Raw genomic sequence first — 21,345 nt, forward strand, 5'->3', positions numbered from 1 at the left:
GAGGATCGGTGCCGACCAGCACTCACCAGCCCGAGAGGCTTGTCTGCTCACCTGCCGGGGCGGGCGGGGCTGGGAGCTGAGACTCGGGCTTCGGTCGGAGCGCCGGGAGAGGACTGCGGTTGTCGGCGTGAACACAGCCTGCAGGGCGTTAGTGCGTCACAGCTAGCCGGGAGGGAGTCCAGGAAAAGTCTGGACCTGCCGAAGAGGCAAGAGACTTTTTCTTCCCTCTTTGTTTCCTGGTGCGCGAGGAGAGGGGATTCAGAGCGCTGCTTAAAGGAGCTCCAGAGACGGGCGCGAGCCACAGCTAAAAGCGCGGACTCAGGGCTTCCCTGGTGGCACAGTGGTGGAGAGTCGGCCTGCTGATGCAGGGGACACGGGTTCGTGCCCCGGTCCGGGAGGATCCCACATGCCACGGAGCAGCTGGGCCCTTGAGCCATGGCCGCTGAGCCTGCGCGTCCAGAGCCTGTGCTCGCAACGGACGGGCATGAGACGCTAAGGCTGCTGCTGCCGCCAGCAAGAAGCCTGTGTGCAAGCACAGGTCACTATCCACACCCCCTTTCCGGGGATCCTGTGCAGCCCGCCACTGCCAGGGTCCCGGGATCCAGGGACAACTTCCCCGGGAGAATGCACGGTGCGCCTCAGGCTGTTTCAACGTCACACCGGCCTCTGCCGCCTCAGGCATCCGTACCCCGCCCTCCCACCGGCCTGAGTGAGCCAGAGCCCCCGAGTCAGCGGCTCCTTTAACCCCGTCCTGTCTGAGGGAAGAACAGACGCCCTCCGGCGACCTACACGCAGAGGCGGGGCCAAATCCAAAGCTGAGCCCCTTGGAGCTGTGAGAACAAAGAAGAGAAAGGGAAATCTCTCCCAGCAGCCTCAGGAGCAGCGGATTAAATCTCCACAATCAACTTGATGTACCCTGCGTCTGTGGAATACATGAATAGACAACGAATCATCCCAAATCAAGGAGGTGGGCTTTGGGAGCAAAGATATATATATATTTTTCCCCTTTTCCTCTGTTTGTGAGTGTGTATGTGTATGCTTCTGTGTGTGATTTTGTCAGTATAGCTTTGCCTTTACCATTTGTCCTAGGGTTCTATCCATCAGTTTTTGTTTTTGTTACTTTAAAAAATTTTTTTTCTTAATAATTATCTTTTATTTTAAGAACTTTATTTTATTTTATTTCACTTTATTTTATTTTATCTTCTTTCTTCCTTCCTTCCTTTCTCTCTCTCTCTCTCTCTTTCTTTCATATTTTCTCCCTTTTATTCTGAGCTGTGTGGATGAAAGGCTCTTGGTGCTGCAGCCAGGAGTCAGTGCTGTGCCTCTGAGGTGGGAGAGCCAACTTTAGGACACTGGTCCACAGGAGACCTCCCGGCTCCATGTAATATCAAACGGCGAAAATCTCCCAGAGATCTCCATCTTCATCCCAGCTTCACTCAACGACCAGCAAGCTACAGTGCTGGACACTCTATGCCAAACAACTAGCAGGACAGGAACACAACCCCATCCGTTAGCAGAGAGGCTGCCTAAAATCATAATAAGTCCACAGACACCCCCAAAACACACTACCAGACGTGGACCTGCCCACCAGAAAGACAAGATCCAGCCTCATCCACCAGAACACAGGCACTATTCCCCTCCACCAGGAACCCTACACAACCCACTGAACAAACCTTAGCCGCTGGGGACAGGCACAAAAAACAATGGGAACTACGAACCTGCAGCCTGAGAAAAGGAGACCCCAAACACAGTACGTTAAGCAAAATGAGAAGACAGAAAAACACACAGCAGATGAAGGAGCAAGGTAAAAACCCACCAGACCTAACAAACGAAGAGGAAATAGGCAGTCTGCCTGAAAAAGAATTCAGAATAATGATAGTAAAGATGATCCAAAATCTTGGATATCGAATAGTCAAAATGCAAGAAACATTTAACAAGGACCTAGAAGAACTAAAGAGCAATCGAACAATGATGAACAACACAATAAATGAAATTAAAAATTCTCTAGAAGGGATCAATAGCAGAATAACTGAGGTAGAAGAACGGATAAGTGACCTGGAAGATAAAGTAGTGAAAATAACTACTGCAGAGCAGAATAAAGAAGAAAGAATGAAAAGAACTGAGGACAGTCTCAGAGAACTCTGGGACATTAAATACACCAACATTCGAATTATAGGGGTTCCAGAATAAGAAGGGAAAAAGAAAGGGAATGAGAAAATATTTGAAGAGATTATAGTTGAAAACTTCCCTAGTATGGGAAAGGAAATAGTTGGTCAAGTCCAGGAAGCACAGAGAGTCTCATACAGGATAAATCCAAGGAGAAACATGCCAAGACACATATTAATCAGACCACCAAAAATTAAATACAAAGACAAAATATTAAAAGCAGCAAGGGAAAAACAACAAATAACACACAAGGGAATCCCCACAAGGTTAACTGCTGATCTTTCAGCAGACACTCTGCAAGCCAGAAGGGAGTTGGCAGGACTTATTTAAAGTGATGAAGGAGAAAATCCTACAACCAAGGTTACTCTACTCAGCAAGGATCTCGTTCAGATTTGATGGAGAAATTGAAACCTTTACAGAGAAGCAAAGGATAAGAGAATTCAGCACTACCAAACCAGCTTTACAACAAATGCTAAAGGAACTTCTCTAGGCAGGAAACACAGAGAAGGGAAAGACCTGCAATAACAAAGCCAAAACAATTAAGAAACTGGGAATAGGAACATGCATATTGATAATTACCTTAAATATACATGGATTAAATGTTCCAACCAAAAGACATATACTGGCTGAATGGATACAAAAACAAGACCCGTATATATGCTGAAGAGGGTGTGGAGGAAAGGGAACCCTCTTGCACTGTTAGTGGGAATGTAAATTGACACAGCCACTATGGAGAACAGTATGGAGGTTCCTCAAAAAACTAAAAATAGAACTACCATACGACCCAGCAATCCCACTACTGGGCATATAGCCTGTGAAAACCATAATTCAAAAAGAGTCATATACCACAATGTTCATTGCAGCTCTATTTACAATAGCCAGGCCATGGAAGCAACCTAAGTGTCCATCAACAGATGAATGGATAAAGAAGATGTTGCAAATATATACAATGGAATATTAGTCAGCCATAAAAAGAAATGAAATTGAGTTATTTGTAGTGAGGTGGATGGACCTAGAGTCTGTCATACAGAGTGAAGTAAGTCAGAAAGAGGAAAACAAATGCTGTATGCTAACACATATATTTGGAATCTAAAAAAAAAAAAAAAATGGTCCTGAAGAACGTAGGGGCAAGATGGGAATAAAGACACAGACCTACTAAAGAATGGACTTGAGGATATGGGGAGGGGGAAGGGTAAGCTGGGACAAAGTGAGAGATTGGCATGGACATATATACACTACCAAACGTAAAATAGATAGCCAGTGGGAAGCAGCCGCATAGCACAGGGAGATCACCTCAGTGCTTTGTGACCACCTAGAGGGATGGGATAAGGAAGGTGGGAGTGAGGGAGACGCAAGAGGGAAGAGATATGGGGACATATGTATATGTATAATTGATTCCCTTTGTTATAAAACAGAAACTAACACACCATTGTAAAGCACTCCATGAGATAGTATAGTTCTTTGTTTTTGTTTACTGTCATATTTCATTTTACCTGTCAGATTTTTGACATTCGATAATTGGTAAAGAAATAAATATTCAAGATAGTGCCTTTATTTTCTCTGCAATGTTTTAAAACACAGCTCTGTAATTTTCTATCTTTTTTTAATGATACAAGATCCCATGAGACCCATCAACCAGCTGTGGGTGATTTTTCCAAATTTCTGCTTTTGTGATTAATGAATCTTTTCTCAGGTTTACTGTTTGAGAATAGGTTAATATATATGACTTCCAGTGTAATTCTGAGATTGTAGCAAGCATTCATGTTGTGTGACTTTGGTATACTCAGGAACATCTTCTCCTGTCATGTGGCTTGTTATTTTGTGTCTCTTTTTCAAGGGCTCTATGTGAATTTTTTTTTAAAGGAGATGTCCTGGCTGTATCACAGATGTTTTGAATCAGAATCTCATGTGGGTGTATGATTGTGGTTTCTTTTAAAAAAGTGTTTCACAGTTGAATCTGATGACCTGCATTTTTTTTTTTTTTTTTTGCCATTCAGAATAAAAACTACAACTTCTAGCATTCACTATAATAAAGCTGCCATCACTAGCAAATGCAGTATTCAAATATTTGTTCTCATTCACTCTACTTCTTATCCTACTTGTGAGGGTGTGAAAGATCTCTGTGCACCAAACAGAAACACACAAAAAGCCATGCAATTGAGAGTTGGTAAATGATTTGGTGCAGACTCCATTTCTGCCAGAGAGCAGACAAACAAAATGAAGACACATCTTTTAAATGGGCTTTGCTTTCTCAGGTTAATGTCAGCGTTTCTTAATCCATATCCATGGGCTTGAAAGAAACTTAACACATTCTGTAATATGTTGTCTGACAGTTGCAGCTTGGAAATTTTCTATTAGTTCTATTTCTTCAGCAGTATTTTAATGAGAGGTTGGAAGAAGATGTATCAAGTGCTGATAGTCAAATTAGAAATTAATAAGGTCTGGGAAATACATGACTTAACACATGAATGACAGATGTCACGATAGCATAAGCCCTCCATTATACTAGACTTTAGGCTTGAGTAACATAGTCCAAACTGGTTTTGGTTCTTGTTTTAAAAAGAAAGGTATTAAGCTTTTCTTCTTATTTAGACTATTAATTTCTCTCTTCCTTTTTCACCTCTACCTATCTTCTAGTCACCGGTTTTATTGCGTTACAATTACCAGAGCAAATACATTTTCTTCTATTACATATTAACCATACATTTCACTTTAAATTTGTATGGATCATATATTATAATCTTAACCACAAATGCATAGCCACACCTTAACAATGAGTACTCCCATTTTTTCCCATTTATAGTTTGTTTCATTGTCATAAATTCATAGGTGATTCATTGTTCCATCATTAGTATAGAATGTGAAAATTGTCAGTGAAGGGACCAGGAACTGCTCAAAAATAACATCCTACTCAATTAATACAATGTTAGTTGAAAACACAGCAGCAGAAGAATTTTTTTCTCCCCTTAAATATGTGTTTCACGGTCCACTGCGGCATCACTACTTAACGGTTCTAAATTCGCTTCGTTCACGGATTTTCTTTCATTTTCTGATGTCTTGATATCTTTTCCTTGATATTTTTTCTTCATAACAGAAATTAATACAACATATAAAACAAGAGCTGGGAGTTTTAAGCCTGTAGTCAAGCCAAAGAAAGTATTTCTGTGAAAAGAGAAAAAAAGCCAGTTTTTACTTGGAAAACACTTTACAGTGTTGCTCTTCAGTATGCAGAAGGCCTTTAAAAAATGATGTTTGAAATCTTACATAAAAACATTGAAGTAACAATTTCAGTGATTCTTTTGATTGGAGTATAAGAAGTTTGTGATTATTTTTAAAGGACTATTAACCCACAGAAACTAAGGATGGTTCACGATCTGCCCAAGTGCTATCCGTAAAATAAGGTATATTTGGAATGTTTAACTTTCTCAGAGACAGATTAGTTCATGTGTAATGAGAACAGATTATAAAGGAAATCAACCGACTGTGAGATAATCAGATTGAATCCATTTATATTGAACCAGGAGCCAATGTTTACCTTATAGGCTTGCTGTCTACGAAGCCCTGCCCTGTGGTCTACTGAAAATTTTTCACAAAGCCACATAAAATTACCTAGTACATACACATGGTCTAGTCCAAGGGTTCTCAGCTTTGATTGAACATAAGAATCACATAAGGAGATTTTAAAACTCCCATTCCCCAGGGCACACCCCCTGACCAATTAAATCAAAATTGAAGTAAGTATTTCAAAATAGAAGTTAGCATTTTTGGGGAATTCCCTGGTGGTCCAGTGGTTAGGACTCCATGTTTTTACTGCTAAGGGTGCGGGTTCAATCCCTGGTTGGGGAACTAAGATCCTGCAAGCTGCATGGCACAGCCAAAAAAGGAAAAAAATAAATTAATATTTTTTAAAGCTCCTCAGGTGATTATTATGAGCAGGAAAGATTGATGACCACTGACCTGGTAGGTTGGGAAGCAGTCGCCTCATAACGTTATTAACTAAATGTTGAGAAGCTTTATGCAAAAGATACTTTGAACAATTATTAGGTTTAACTGAATGGAATTAATTCTATAACTTTTAGTTGTTTACAAAGTTTATTAAATGGTAGCTATAATTCCTAATATTATTATTGCACTGAAAATATCTCATTCTTTAGTAATTAACATAGTCAAAGGAAAAAATCAATTAATGAAATATATTTATGACAACTTACCCATATAATGTGGAATTGTATATCCGACAAGACCCTTGCTTCCCATAGTTGTTGACAGACCACTTCATACAAGCTCTATCAATCAGAGCCCCAAAATATATAGGAGCTGGAATTCCTCCTGCAACATAAGATGAGAAGATGTCAACCCAAGGAACATATTTCAAAGGAAAAAGTGATATTCCACTCTGATATATTTGGATTATGTAGAAATTAAAAATTTTGAAAAAAAAATTTTGGAGCACTTGTCCATTGATTTGGCCTAACTCTACTCAAGAATCAAGATTATGAGGAATCTCCAAAGCTCAAATCACATACAATAGCATAGACATCTTTTATCTACCCTCACCATGCCAACACATATAGGGAAGAAGGAAGATTATATGCCTGTACATTGTTCTTCTTATAATGCCAATTAAGCCTGGTTGGTAAAAAGGAGAATGTTGTCAGTAAAACATAGAAGTTATATTGGTTCATATGTAATTTTTCTTAGGCAAGGACAGCTAGAATAGCAGGAGTAGAGTTATAACTTCACAGGGAAAGGGAAAATCTCTCAGCTCAATTGCTGCAAAGGCAAGAGATTTTTCAACTCTATTTTTAAGTAAATTAAAAGGTGGGGGCTTCCCTAGTGGCACAGTGGTTGAGAATCTGCCTGCTAATGCAGGGGACACGGGTTCGAGCCCTGGTCTGGGAGGATCCAATATGCCACGGAGCAACTAGGCCCGTGAGCCGCAACTACTGAGCCTGCGCGTCTGGAGCCTGTGCTCCACAACAAGAGAGGCCGCGATAGTGAGAGGCCCGTACACCGCGATGAAGAGTGGCCCCCTCTTGCCACAACTAGAGAAAGCCCTCACACAGAAACGAAGACCCAACACAGCAATAATTAATTAATTAATTAATAAACTCCTACCCCCAACATCTAAAAAAAAAAATCTTAAAAAAAAAAAAAAACGGTGAATGTCAACACTAGGACTTCCTACCCAGAAAAGCACAGGCCCAGCTTCACTGAGTGCTAGGCTCCTGGTAGGCTGTGCTTTTTTTTTTTTGGCCTCAGGGCTCCACTCCCACCTTCTTGGAGTCATGAAGCATTTTTTCTCCATTGATTGTGTTCTTTTTTTTGCGGTACGCGGGCCTCTCACTGTTGTGGCCTCTCCCATTGCGGAGCACAGGCTCCAGACGCGCAGGCTCAGTGGCCATGGCTCACAGGCCCAGCTGCTCCGTGGCATGTGGGATCTTCCTGGACCGGGGCACGAACCCGTGTCCCCTGCGTCAGCAGGCGGACTCTCAACCACTGCGCCACCAGGGAAGCCCGATTGTATTCATTTTTAATACCTCCTGAAGCAGCCTGGGCTGTCCAAGGGCCTGTGGTGCTGAATTTTGCTTCTGTTGATGTTCTGATCATAACGATACCTAGGTTTCTTCAGTGGCCTGTACCTAACCCAGTTTTTATTTGTAGTGTATGATTTTGCAGAATTTGAGGATTTTCAGGAACACACATGTTGTCTTATAGCAGAAGTGCCCATCTGCTTTTACTGCTATTTTAATAAACTCTGACATTGACTCCTAATTCTAAGCATTAGTAACTTGACCAGATTTTATAGATATGCTAATTTTCAAATTTTATATTGTTACATAAAAATGGTAGTGATTCATAGTTTACAGTTTTGCCAATTTCATTTACTTTTAATCAGTCTCAATTTTCTGAGAGTGAGAACTCTTAGAATGTCAAGGAACTGGTGTCTGAGACGAATATATCTGAGGAAAACTGTTACTGGATTAGGAATTCACAGGTTTCTACAAATCTAAGCCATTCCTTTGAAAAATGAAAACTGTGTGCCAACAATTTATTTTTCTTATATAAAAATAGCACTAGTTTGATCAAACTTAATGGATTAAATGTTTCAGGTAACAAACGTGGTCTTATATTATTGAAAATTGAAAACTTCAGATAACTTGTTTTCCAAATACCTGTTTCAGTTTAATATACCTTCCACAATTTACATTGTGTTCAGACAGTTGTTTGTGACTGGACATTTGGTCCTCAGTATGTATTTCTCCCCTAGAAGAGTTAGATTCCATTGGGCCATATACTGGACGTATCAAAATAGGATGCTCAAAATCAGAATAGCAAAATTCCTTTTTTTCTATTTTATGTCTCTAGAGGAACTTCTTCTATTCTCAATCTCATTTCAGCATATCAGAAGGAATACTAGCTCCCCAAATTCTCTTTCTATCTGCTAACTTCTATAGCTTAGATTCTAGGCGTGAGGCATCTCCATTGGATCTAGAGGAACTGCCAGGATTGGACAGAGAGCTACAAAAGACAAGGTAGAAACTTTAATGCACATAGCTAACTGAAAGAAGGCAGTCTGAAAAACTACTTACGGTATGATTCCAACTATATGATCCTCTTCCATAAAGTTTGCACTATTCCTGCCAGCTGGAAATAACTATCCTCTTTAGAACTCTTAGCACTTTGTAGCTCACTCACAGCCCTTATCATCCTACAGTACCTCCATCTTCTTCTCTCCCATACCTTTTATATTTTCTCCTTTTACCTTTGAGGATCTGTGATTTTCTCCCAAATATACTTGTTGGACACCTGCTCCATTGTAACTTGGCCATAGTTATGCTTCTTTCTTTTGCTTGCAAGAGTCCCAAGGATTGACACCCTCCCATTTCCTTTTCTTTCAGCCATCGGTGGTTGCCTCCCGGCCATGATCAGTTGCCTACCCCAGTTCCTAGAGCAGTCATGTCCTTTTCCTACTTCCCAGGAATAAGCATATAATGTTAACAGGTCTTAAAAAGCAGTAGCACAGGGGTTAGGTTAGAAGTTGTTAAGCTACCAACAGGAAACTGTATGGTATAAATGGCAAATGGCAACAAAGGGAAAAGGATAATTTTCTAAATCTTGTACTAATCACCTCATCTGAATATTTAGAAATAGGCCTTTAGCCTCTAGATTCTATAGCATTACTATTTGACAGCAACAACAAAACACAACTTCCTAGCTTTCTTTCATTCAGAGCACTCCCCATTCTAAGATGCTCAGTTCTAGAATTTTAGCTCCCATGAAACCAAGCAGAACCCTGTGGGCCCCTGCAAGTACAAAGGTCCCTCCATGTCCCCTGCCTCTTGTTTGTAGAAAAGATGAAGTCTCCCAGGCCTTCCTGAGTCACAAAAGAGCAAGCTCAAGCAGTTAATGATTAGGATAGCAGAGTCACAGAATCTTTCCAGTGTCTGATGTACATCCCTGAGTTGTGTTGCAGATACCATAACTGCCACCAAAGAGAAAAAGCTAACCGCCTAATGACCAGCCTATAGCCATGCCATAAGCTGCTCCATCTACGGCTAGCACAATTCCAAGAACTGGCTTCAGATAATGGGATTAACATTATTGCTCATGATAATCTATATTTTGTGGGCATCAAAATAATTGTAGTTTACTCTGCCTGTATATGTAGGTGGGCCTCTAAAATTATCAGCAAAAAGATACTACAGATCCATGTCGACATCTTCCAGTTTAAGACTACAGTGCCCTATGTCGGCATGAAATTATAGAAGATGGACTTTCATCCCTAATCCCATGGAATGGAATGATGTCTGACCAGCAGCTCTTTTGCTCCTTTTCTGTTTGTCTATTTCTGTTCCCCTTAAACCTTAATTATAAAAAACAGATCACTAGGTAACATTTAATCTAACTCCTGACTTATGCTCTACTTAATGCACACCATGCCTTGCCTAACCTGTGGATTCTTTTCCTAGATTAAAAGGAGTAGGAATGAAGAATTAAGTAATTAAAAAATGATTGACTCTCTATCCCTAGTGCCCTCTTAGCAAACTTGCAAGCAGACCACACGGGCAAGATAGCATCCAAAGAAAGATCAGGAGTAGTCAGCAGGTCTGCATGAAGTGAAAAAATGAGGAATCTGACCTCCTGCCTTAATAATTAACTGAGACTATTTCCCCTTTTTCCCTTTAAAAACTATCATGGCTGAGCAGAATCTTCAGAGATGGTTTTGGGATGAGTCTGCCTTCTCCCTAGATTGCTGGCTTTTCTGATTAAAGCAACTTTCCTTTCTACCAACACTTGCCTCTCAAATATTGGCTTTTGAACAGGGAACAGCCAGACCTGAGTTCAGTAACATCCATTCCCTTCTGCATTTTAAATTTCTATTAAAGGTTATCTGCCCCAGCCTTAGAGAACTAGTCTGAGGGACTGTGAAAGTCCTCATCTGTTGTTTTGCACAATCTCCCAGGTCTCCTGAGCTGTTTTGGGCATTACCCCCCTCAGCATAGAAGGAAGGTCCTGCACTCTGCATATGGGAAGAAATATTCCTAAGTCTTAAATTCTTGGAGACCACTGATCTTTGTTTTAGAAAGGATATAATACAACTATGATGATGCCTTGTTCTTACAGATTGATTCTAAATAGAACTGACAATGAAATTCTCTTTTAGGTCATTTAGTTCTCCTTTATCTCATTATTTTTCATTTACCACAAACATTAAAATGATATTTTATTTATACCTTTTTAAAGAAACTTTCTGATAATTGGAAATCAGTTACATTCAGTCTTTGATCTTTGACATGAAAATTTATACCTGGAATTTACCATCTACATATTTATCATACCTAGTGTTCGAATAGTTAGTGAATGGAAACCCATGGCAAGTGATTTCAGTTCAGGTTCAACATTTCTGAAATAAGATAAAGGCAAAGCAGCATTAAGCATCTCTAAAATACCAGATTGAGCTAAATATTAAAGCATTTCTCAGTGTTGTTCTTCATGATCTAATGAAAATCCTCAAGTGAAGAGCAGATATTATTTAAAGTTATATTTTCAGTTGTTTTAGAAGGCAAACCTCTGAATGATATTAACAGTTCTTATTTCTTTACTTATTCAATGTGGTACAATTTCAAGACAGTTTTACAAACATTTCCACATTTGATCCTTAGGAAATCCTGAGATAGTGGTTGGAATAGACTTTATGATATCTATGAAGACAGGGATTTCGTGTGATCTATTCCATTGACACCTGCCATATGAGAGAGCAAATACTTTTATGTAGGTCTTGGTCTGAGCAGAACTCTTTTTACTACTTCATTTCTATCATTGCTGTTAACAGAAAAGTTGACTAATATGATTCATAAACTACATAATATAACCAGGAAGGTCAAAAAAGATACCTGTATTCTACTGTCTAGTGTATTTAAATGTCATTTTAAAGGTAGAAAATACACTTGTATCCTCTCAAAATTTAACTCACTTTTGCATTTAGAAAGTTATTTCCACAATTCCATATTTCTATGTTCAATGAGCTGATGATACAACCAACTCTGTAATAACCTAATACATATCAAGCAAAATAAATTATCTGACTGTAGTGGCAAGATGGGCAGGGTGACTGAGGCTCAGAAGTTCTGTTTTTACTGAAATATTGAATTAACTGATACAAAGGTTTATTTTTTTCTTGAATGACTGTATGTGTTCAGAGATAAGTAAATTTAGTCATTCAACAAACATTTGCCATGTGCCTCCTAGGAGACTCTATGCTAGTCTTTGTTATTGATATAAAGAGATAAATCATGTTTATAGTAACTAAATGCCTTAGATAAGTCATTCAACCTCTCTTAGCCTCAGTTTCCTTATCTGCTAAGTAGTCTTATCTTGTGTGTTGTGAGGATACAATGTAATAAGCTAGCCCTCTAAACCTCAATTTTCTTTACACAAAATTCCCCTTTAAGCCTGTAGGAGAGCTACCCTTGAGTGAGATTCTCAAAAGTATTCAAGAAAGCTTATAAAAGTAAACAGGATAAAAAATTAAACACAGCATAATAAAAATAAAACACAGCAGAGTTATGTATTAAGAAAGAAAATGAATGGAAAGGGTTTTTCCTCTGCTTTTGCAAAAGGCAGGGACACTTCCACTAGCCGAGCTGAGGACACAAAACACTATCCTTGAGGGCAGTGAAGCCATGCCAGTAAGTAGATGAGGTCATGTTATTCAAAGAGGTGAGTTCTTCCCTGAGGAAATTGTCATGAGGGAATCAGCCATGACAGTTAACTAGTCCAGTTAGCTGTCTCTCTCAAATATCAGATTTCTTAAAAGAACTTTTGGGAAGAGAGAGAATGCAGTTTGTTCCTGGTTAAATTCTCTGTGACAAGTGCCTGAAGTGTCACTTTGCATTGCAGTTGATTTTTTAAAGGGTGTATTTTGGCTTACAAGCTGGATGCAATAAAGGCAAAATTGAGATGTTCGTTATCAACTTGTATTTTTACCCAGGGAGAGGGCTAGTGTGTAGGAGAATTGAGTGGACTTGGGGATAGTGATAATATCTTCCTGAAAGGGAACTTGAAATCTTAGACAACTCAGTGGAAATGATAGACTTATGTGATATAATGACACCCAACACACATACACACATATACAGTGACAATCGCACACACTCCTACATTCACATGGATGCACACTTACAGACCCTCATGCTCATACTTACATGCACACTCTCCACCCACACACACATTTCTATCATGTAAAGTATTGGTCACTGCAGCATGAGTCCTACCTCAATCTGACAGTGATCAGCTCTGTATTTTGATCAACGTTTCTCAGGATGGATTCTCCACAAAAAGCACCTCCTATCGTAGACTTCTGTTTCCCCTGATTCTGTTCTTGCCTCCCAAAGACATATTTTCCACCCAACAGCCAGAGTGATCTTCTCATTGGATAAGACAGTTGTATAATTCTACTGCTCAGATCTCTCTGCTGGCTTCTTAATGCAATGAGAGTAAACTCCAGAGTCTTTACTGTGATCCATAGGGTCTGTTATCTGCACCACGCCTGCTCTCTCATTGTACTTCTTACCTCTTTCTTCTTCGTACAGTCCTCCTGGTCTTGTACATGTCAAGTATGTTCCACCTCAGGATTTTTACCTCCACTGCTACCTTTCCTGGATTGCTCTTCACCTGTTCATATCTGCATGATTTGTACCCTCAATCTTTATTCAGGTCGCATCAAATGACTTTCAATGGAAGGTATCTGAATTAGTACTGCTTCTCCACCCCCTCTTCTTTCTTTGCTTTTCTTTTTTCCTTTCTTTTTTCCTCGTCAGGTTATTCTCATCTATGGTCTCCCCTTTCCCACACTGGGGGAACATCAAGTCAGGCTGTGGTGACAGTGGAATGGGGATCCTAAAGCAGACCCTGCCATTGCAATTTGCAGAGACAGAGGGTAATTAAAACCCTAGTTAGTGAAGATGAAGTGCGCCTCCTTCCTCACCAGAATTTAGTGATGGAGCGCTCTGCCAAGGGCCTGAGTAATGTACTATAGACTTGGCTGTTAGGCTTCTTAATGTTTAATTTTTTTGGATGCATGGTGATTAGCTAATTGCATTTTACTGGAGATGCAGGCCGTTGACCTAGTGAGGCTGGAGGTTCAGATGCTCATGGAATGTTGTGGTCTAGTTTGGTGATCCATCTCTTTCAATGGCTCAGACAGGTGATTGAGTAAAAGCCCCAGAAATGCACTTGGTAGACTAACCATACTTTGTAGAGGTGAAGTAGGTTGTTTATCATGCACATCCAGATCATAGCTTTAGCCTCAATTGTTCTGTAATATGTGGATTTCTTCACAACTTAACTATTCTTGCAGAGAGGGTGGCTTTTACTAAGAGGAAAGGGGCTCTTATGATGAGTCGTCTTCTATAACTCCTGTCCAATTTTTAAAGATTCACAGAGTTGGTTGAGCTTTCAAACTCTTGGGAGGGAACAGTCTGAAACTAACATTTCTTTAAAACAGTGTTGTAAAAAAATGCTTTTGAAATTATTTTGAAAAAAGTTTTTCAAATTAATTATTCTTGCAGAAAAGTTGCAAGAATAGTACAAGAATTCCTTCCTCATTCCTGTCATCTGTATTTCCAAGCATTAAAATTTTATTACCTTTTCTATATTTTTACTCTGATTTTTTCTTCCTAATGCTTAACACTTCTTTTTTTTGTGTATTTACATGCTTATTTGTTTATTGCTTCTTCTCCTACACCCATCCACTCTCCCATCCCTCACCCCAATGAAAGCTAATGAAAGGAGAGCCCTTATCACTTTTGTTCACAGTTCCATCCGTGGCCCCTAGAACCGTGCCTAACATATATACTGAATGTGTAAATATCAACACTCCTGCTTAGTCTAGTTTTAATAATAGCCTTATGATGTAAGCATTGGGGAATCATTAATAGACTGAAGTTTATATTTTTATTCCACAGTCTGCCTCACAAAAGTTCTCTTTCAATAAAATTGAAGGTTGGTGAGAAATCAATAAATGTTTTTGATAAATGGTAATGTTGATCTTATCACTTTCTTATTAAGATAAAATTATCATCAATGTTGTAACAGTTTTCTCTAAAATTCTCGTTCTCCTCATGAAAAATTTTAAATTAAGAAGCCAAGACTTGTTGAGATGCAAGCTAATTTGGAGTTTTGAGACAACTTCCTGTAATTTAATGAATCTGTAATTTGGCAAATATGGAAAGCTTCTCCTTTTGAGTAGACAGTATTTTATGGTAAGGTAGAGCTTTATCTGTGGAATAAATTAGTATAAATAACTTGACAAGATTTCAGGGTCATTGTGGAATTTAAACAACTGTAGTCTCAGTTTATAGCTTTATACTCATTTTAAAAAACGTTAATATATTTGTTTTCTTTCCCTTCTAAGTCATGCTGTTGGCTGACTGTGAACCTGTTGCTAACTACTTATGTCTTAAAAGTATAACTAGAAGTTAACCCAGATCACCATATTTACACATATATATTTTAATACCTACATGCAAGTCTTTACATGCTTTCACTTTTAGGTGATTGAATGATTAACTTCACCAACAGGCCTTGTATTACCTACTCCCTTCCTAACCCTGCAGTCTTACCTTGTGCCATCTGTCTCACGCAGTATGTTCCAACCAACTGGCTTCTGTTCACTCCTCAAACACATCAGTTCTTTCCTGCCTTGAAGCATTGGCATATAGCCCCTCTCCCTGTAAAGTTCTTCACTTGCTAACTTTAACATACCCTCTAGACCTTTAGATTGTGTCACTGTTTTTGAGAAGTATTTTCTGAGTCCTCTTCCTCACAGCTCCTCACCTCAATCCTAAATTTGTTTTTCCTTTTTATTCCCTTTAATAGCACTCTTTTTTCTTAGTAGTACTAACGACAGTTTGTAATTATGTGTTTATTTTTAAGCTTACTTGCCTTACATAAGTCTTTCCTGTTATACTCTAAACTGTATGAGAACAGGTACTTTATCTGTTTTATTCACCATGGAGTATTCTTCACCAAGTGTGGTCTAAATATTTGTCTAATCAGTGAAGAAAAGAATGAATATTGCTCATGTATTTTTCTTTTCTCTACGAGGGTATTTGAGAGACTAGGTCAAAAGCCATTCTTTTAACTAGGATTAAGAACTTTGGAATATCATAGACTGTTTATATTATGTGATCTGGTTCCCCAATTTTTTTTTTTTCAATGGAATCAATAGGTGATTCACTCTGACAGGCCCAACAGGGTATAAGGCGTCTCAAAATGAGAAGTTCTTTTATAATCACAACGGGGATTCTTTCACATTGAGGCAGTTGTCGATCAGTCTCTGTCTTAAAATTCTCATTAAGAGGAGAAAGTACGGAATCTAGATTTTGTAGTGGCAAAGGTCAAGGCAAAATTATTATTAATTATGGCAGTGAAATATCACAGTAATCCTAAGAAAATACACTCTTTAAATGTAACAAAATATGAATTGGGGTTCCAAATATATTATGGAAAAATATGCATATTATTAGGTGTGTTTATAGTCTATGTAAAAATGCTTTTAAAAAGTAATACTCACTTAAAAACCAGCATGATATTTGAGGTGCTTCCCAATGCAGAAGAAAAAAAGATAAATATTTGCACTACTATATAAACATAAAATTTTCTTGTACATTGATCATTTTTGGGGCATTCACCCAACTTCATTGAGTTATTTCTGCTCTGGAAACCATTTACTTCCACACAACTACAGTTATGAAACATCTGAAAAATAGTTTTTGAAATATGACAGAATATATTTACAAAATATGACTGGGCTATAAATATATTCTATTATATTTAAAGACATCTCACTCATCTAAGCTAAAATATTTACAGTTTTTAAAGAAAACATTCTAACAATACAGTTGTTTAAGAATTGAAAGGCAAAATAGTTTCCTGGATTCCTTTATAGACAAGAAAATGTAACTTACTATTAACTTTTCATACATCCCTAAATTAAAAATTTGGAAAGAATAGAAAAAAAGTAATGTCTGAAACTCTGTAAATTATTTTCTCATCAATATAAAATGTTTAAATATTTCTCTACCACTCACTTTTATTTTCTATAGCACACCTACTTACTCTCTTTAACAATCTCTACAGAGTGTTAGTGACACTCCCTGGGTAGGATTGCCTAGGGAATCCAGAAAATATAGTAGTTTTGGAGGGGTCAAACCTGGGTCGAGAACCACCCATTCGAATGGGGCAAAGTCCAGGGCAAAAGGGACCAGGCACGGATGCTAGAATTCCACTTTGGCCAGCAAATACAACATGTGATTGCATAATGACAGATTATAGGATAGATGATGCCATTACCAGAGAGGTTCAACACAACAGAATACCCTAAAGGTTAGAACACAGCTGGATAAAATTTAGGAACAAATGATTTTAGAAATTTAATTTGGCAGGCAGTTTATGTAGCTAGATGGCTTTAATAAATTCTTTTGTGAGTCTAGGCTAAACTAAGGTTTAAGGGAAATTTGAACCCATTAATGCTAAAGACCAATTACTGAAGGAGGAACTGGGGAAGAATTTGAATTCATACTTATCTGATGACCAAGCTTTACTTTTTTTTTACTAAGAATTGTATGGAGAAATTCTTTATGTAGCAAGCCTATCAGCCAATAAAACAAAACTTAAGTACAGAGGGCATTATTTTGAGTGATTAAGAAGGGATGACTTATTACTAAGAATTTGGTAAAAGAACTCCGCAGTGGTCCCTAAATGGTAAAGTATTAAGAAGATGATGTCTCCATAGTAGACAGAGCTCTCTTTAGGATTCTAACATCATGTCTCTTCCAGCCCTTCACGCATGGACAAGGTGGGACCATAGATTAAACGGGGCACTCTCAATGAAAGGCACTATAGCCATGCATATGAGATATGGGTTTTTAAGTATAGTCTTTGGGCCATTTTTGTGCAAATTTATGACTCAGCTTCAAAGAATCTAGGTTCTTCAAAAAGTTCTCAGTGACCTTCATTAATGCAGTTAGTAGGACTATGGGCAAGAAAATGATGGTAAAGTTTGAAAATCAAAGACAGGAGGATGCGGTAGAGAGCAATGATCATAGCTGATAATATTGCTAATATTGGTGATAGGAAAAGGGCCCAGGAAATGGATCCCCAACTTTGTGAGTTATTCAGTGGATTGGAAGTAGAATCGAGAACACCATATCTGATGCCCAGCTATTGGAAGTACTTGGGGGATTGGGGAGAACTCATAATTTGCATGGAAGGGGATATTTTGAGTGAAGAAGAGAGTGGCACTTCTATGGGAGATGTTAGCAATAGGTAAGCAGAATATTAAGTTATCCTGTGTAGGAAAAGTGCCAACCTTGAAAAAAATCAAAATTGGAAGCCAAAAATTGGACAGTCAAGTGAGCATGAAGCCTTGATTAATTTCTTGGAAAGTCAAAAGGGTATTGAGCCTCAAGGTAAACTCTCCAGAATCTATATGCAAGATTGCATATAGATGGATGTCCTGAAAAGGCACCTAGATTGACAAGGGGTTGGCTCAGGATTTTCCCCTAGCATCTGAAGGGTAAAGTACGTCCAACCTAATGGAAATCATATCCTTTAGTCAAATGAGGTGCTTCCTAGAAATCATAAATGTTTTTAAATTTCAAAATGTCATAGTCTTATAAACGCAAGAAGAAAAGGTGGGAGTAATCTCATGAGAATTCAAGCAACAGAAAAACCTGTTTGTGTCTCAAGCAGGATTTTCCGTGAGGCTTTGTTTACACATCACAGCCATCACAATGACAGGCAATAATGGGAATCTTTTTCTATCTTTTTACTGGTGACCTTAGTTGTAGAAACATTTGGTAAGTAATTATCAAAGTTTAAGTAAGTTAAATCAAATCTGCAGTTTTGATTAAGGAGAAGAAAGTAAAAAATAATACTCACAACAGACTTTTTACTGCCACTTGAAGATTTGCATCCTGCCAAACAAGGTGATATGTAAGTTATTCCATTGTCTCCACAGAGTGGTTCCCATTGACTTTGATCACAATTGCAGTCATAGTTGCAATAAGAAAGTGGTACATTTATATGAGATGCCACTGGATTATTTCTGGAAATATATGATAGACATATATCAGAAAGAGAGAAAAGAAGAAGAAAGGAGAAGAGGAAGGAGAAGAGGAAGGAGAAGGAGAAGGAGAAGGAGAAGAAGAAGCAGGAGGAGGAGGGGAGAGGAAGGAAGGAGGAGGACAAAAAGAGAAGGGGAGGGAAAGGAAAAGAAGGAGGAGAGACGAAAAGGAGATGAGAAATAAGGGAAAGGGTTGTCTTTAAATTAAATAGAGATATTTTGCTTGTCCAAAATGGCAAAGTTTATTTTTAGTGCTTAGTAACTTTTTCACCCTTTATCTTTACCCAGACATGATTTATGATGTAGAAAAAGTAAAACATAAAAAAGAAACCAAAGAGGATAGGTAAGACATAGACAAGAGGTCTTTGTGATTCTGTCAAAAAATTCCTCAAAAATCACTTCAGTTTTCTGAGAATTGGTTTCTGTTCAGTAGGGTAATGGCGTTAGACTAAGGTTCTTCCCAGCTCACTGTAAAGTCTCATGAATCTGTGAATGTTAATTAACTAGTTTGAATTTTTAAATCTATATTTTAACTACACAAGGAAAGGATTCAACGTGGTCAAAGCAGAATCCTTAAGGATCAATTTTTAAAAATCAAGAATAATAGAATCAGGCTTCCCTGGTGGCGCAGTGGTTGAGAGTCCGCCTGCCGATGCAGGGGACACGGGTTCGTGCCCCGGTCTGGGAAGATCCCACATGCCGTGGAGCGGTTGGGCCCGTGAGCCATGGCCGTTGAGCCTGCACGTCCGGAGCCTGTGCTCCGCAACGGGAGAGGCCACAGCAGTGAGAGGCCCGCGTACCGCAAAAAAAAAAAAAAAAAAAAAGAATAATAGAATCAGTTGAGAAAGACTAGAAAAACTTCATATGATTTTTTTAATGAAACCATAACAAAGTTTATAATGATTTACTGCGAAACATCGTTGTATTTATAAAATATAATCTTACAATATGGCTAAAATTATTAAATGGATTATTCATATAATTAATTTTCTGCTTATAGATTTTTAAAAATTATTCTTTTGTTTTTTGGTAAAAATCTTGATAAATTATCTTTGAATGAGAAAGTAATTTTCATGAAGAAGAAGGTAGATTCAGAAATTCTGTAATCAATGATTTTACTGAAAGCGTCTAATACCTAATCCTGCTTGGGAACACACGATGGACAGGGAGTGATTTATCATAATGATTAATGACTCAGTCCGGACATTGCAATCAGACAGTCCTGTGTTCACATTAGGTCTGCCACTTCACAGCAATGTGACTACTCTTTCTAAAATTAGATTTGCCATTTGTAAGTCATAAATCCTCATAGAATTTTTTTTGGAAAAAAGTTAATTTAGCTGTTCTCAAACTTTCTGTTCCCAGCAGCCTGTCGATTCTTGAAAAGTATTGAGGACCCCAAGTGTTTTTTGTTCAAGTGGGTTCTACTTATTGATATACATTACTAGAGATTAATAATAAGAAAAATTTAGTACATGAGAATGTGCAAGCACACATATCCTTAGCCAACAGACTGATATTATCATCATCTTGTAGCCTTAGAAAATATCTCTGTACAAGCACAGGGAAGTCTGTTCAATACTCTGTAATAACCTAAATGGGAAAAGAATTGGAAAAAGAATAAATACATGTATAACGAAATCACTTTGCTGTACACCTGAAACTAACATGACATTGTTACTCAACTATGCTCCAATATAAAATAAAAATGAAAAAAAATATCACTATAGACTCATTAGAAAATGAGAATGAAAAAGAAAAATACTATCTTGGTATTAATATAAAAATAGTTTAGAATTTGTTGACCATCTGCAAAAGTCTCAGGGACCCCTGTAGATTCTCAGACCACATTCTGAGAAACTCTACAGTAATTCATACTCTAAAAACTTACCCCAGTGACTAACATTTCATAAATGCTAAATATATTGATTCTGTTAATAGCCATCAATTAGACTATGAGTTCCATGAGGGCACTGAGGTATCCTATAAATTTTTTGACCTTTAAGGAGGCACTCAGTGAAATTTTATTGAATGAAAAAAGCCCATAGAACTCTAGCTGCCTTCTTTTGAATAGATAGCACAGTTACTGTGCTTGTTTCAGGGAATTGGCTTTAGGTTGAAGCCTGTATGCTTGTGCTGTGAAGTAGCATCGTTCTGGAGTCACTGTATGACTTCAAACAAGCCACAGTTTCTCCGGGTCTCAACTAACAAAGGAAGAGGATATAAGAGGGTCAGGCTGCATAATCTCCAGGATTCTCTTCCCTCTAAAGTTCAATGTTCTAGGTACTCTGTATTTTGATATACCAGAGTGAGTGGTGGTCAATAGGAATATTCAACAACAAACAGGATTAGGAGGGAATAGGGAGATAATTCAAGATTAAGTTTGCAAGCCTCCAAGAATAGGATGATGTTTAGGTAAGCAAATGTGGGAAGATTCGACAGGTTCAAATTGACACCTCATAAGACCCAGAGTTTCAAAGCCCAAAGCCAACAATAAGCAGTGCTAAGGAGCCTGGTTACTAAACTGTGATCGAAGGATCTTTGCT

At 38.3% G+C, this 21,345-nt stretch overlaps 1 protein-coding gene across 1 annotated transcript in view; it reads right to left on the reverse strand.

Moving 5' to 3' along the window:
- Positions 1–4,774: 4,774 nt before the first annotated feature.
- The window catches only part of LOC136130372 (solute carrier organic anion transporter family member 1B3-like), a 58,142-nt gene continuing 41,571 nt past the window's right edge, over positions 4,775–21,345 (reverse strand). The window contains exons 11-15 of the mRNA XM_065886613.1: positions 18,616–18,781; positions 16,247–16,431; positions 11,010–11,074; positions 6,378–6,495; positions 4,775–5,328 (exon numbers count right to left, since the gene is read on the reverse strand). Of these exons, the coding sequence (XP_065742685.1) occupies positions 5,133–5,328; positions 6,378–6,495; positions 11,010–11,074; positions 16,247–16,431; positions 18,616–18,781 (730 nt within the window). The 3' untranslated portion in view covers positions 4,775–5,132. The remainder of the gene's footprint in view (positions 5,329–6,377; positions 6,496–11,009; positions 11,075–16,246; positions 16,432–18,615; positions 18,782–21,345) is intronic.

The sequence above is a fragment of the Phocoena phocoena genome, chromosome 11 (assembly GCF_963924675.1).
Source record: "Phocoena phocoena chromosome 11, mPhoPho1.1, whole genome shotgun sequence".
Lineage (NCBI taxonomy): Eukaryota > Metazoa > Chordata > Mammalia > Artiodactyla > Phocoenidae > Phocoena > Phocoena phocoena.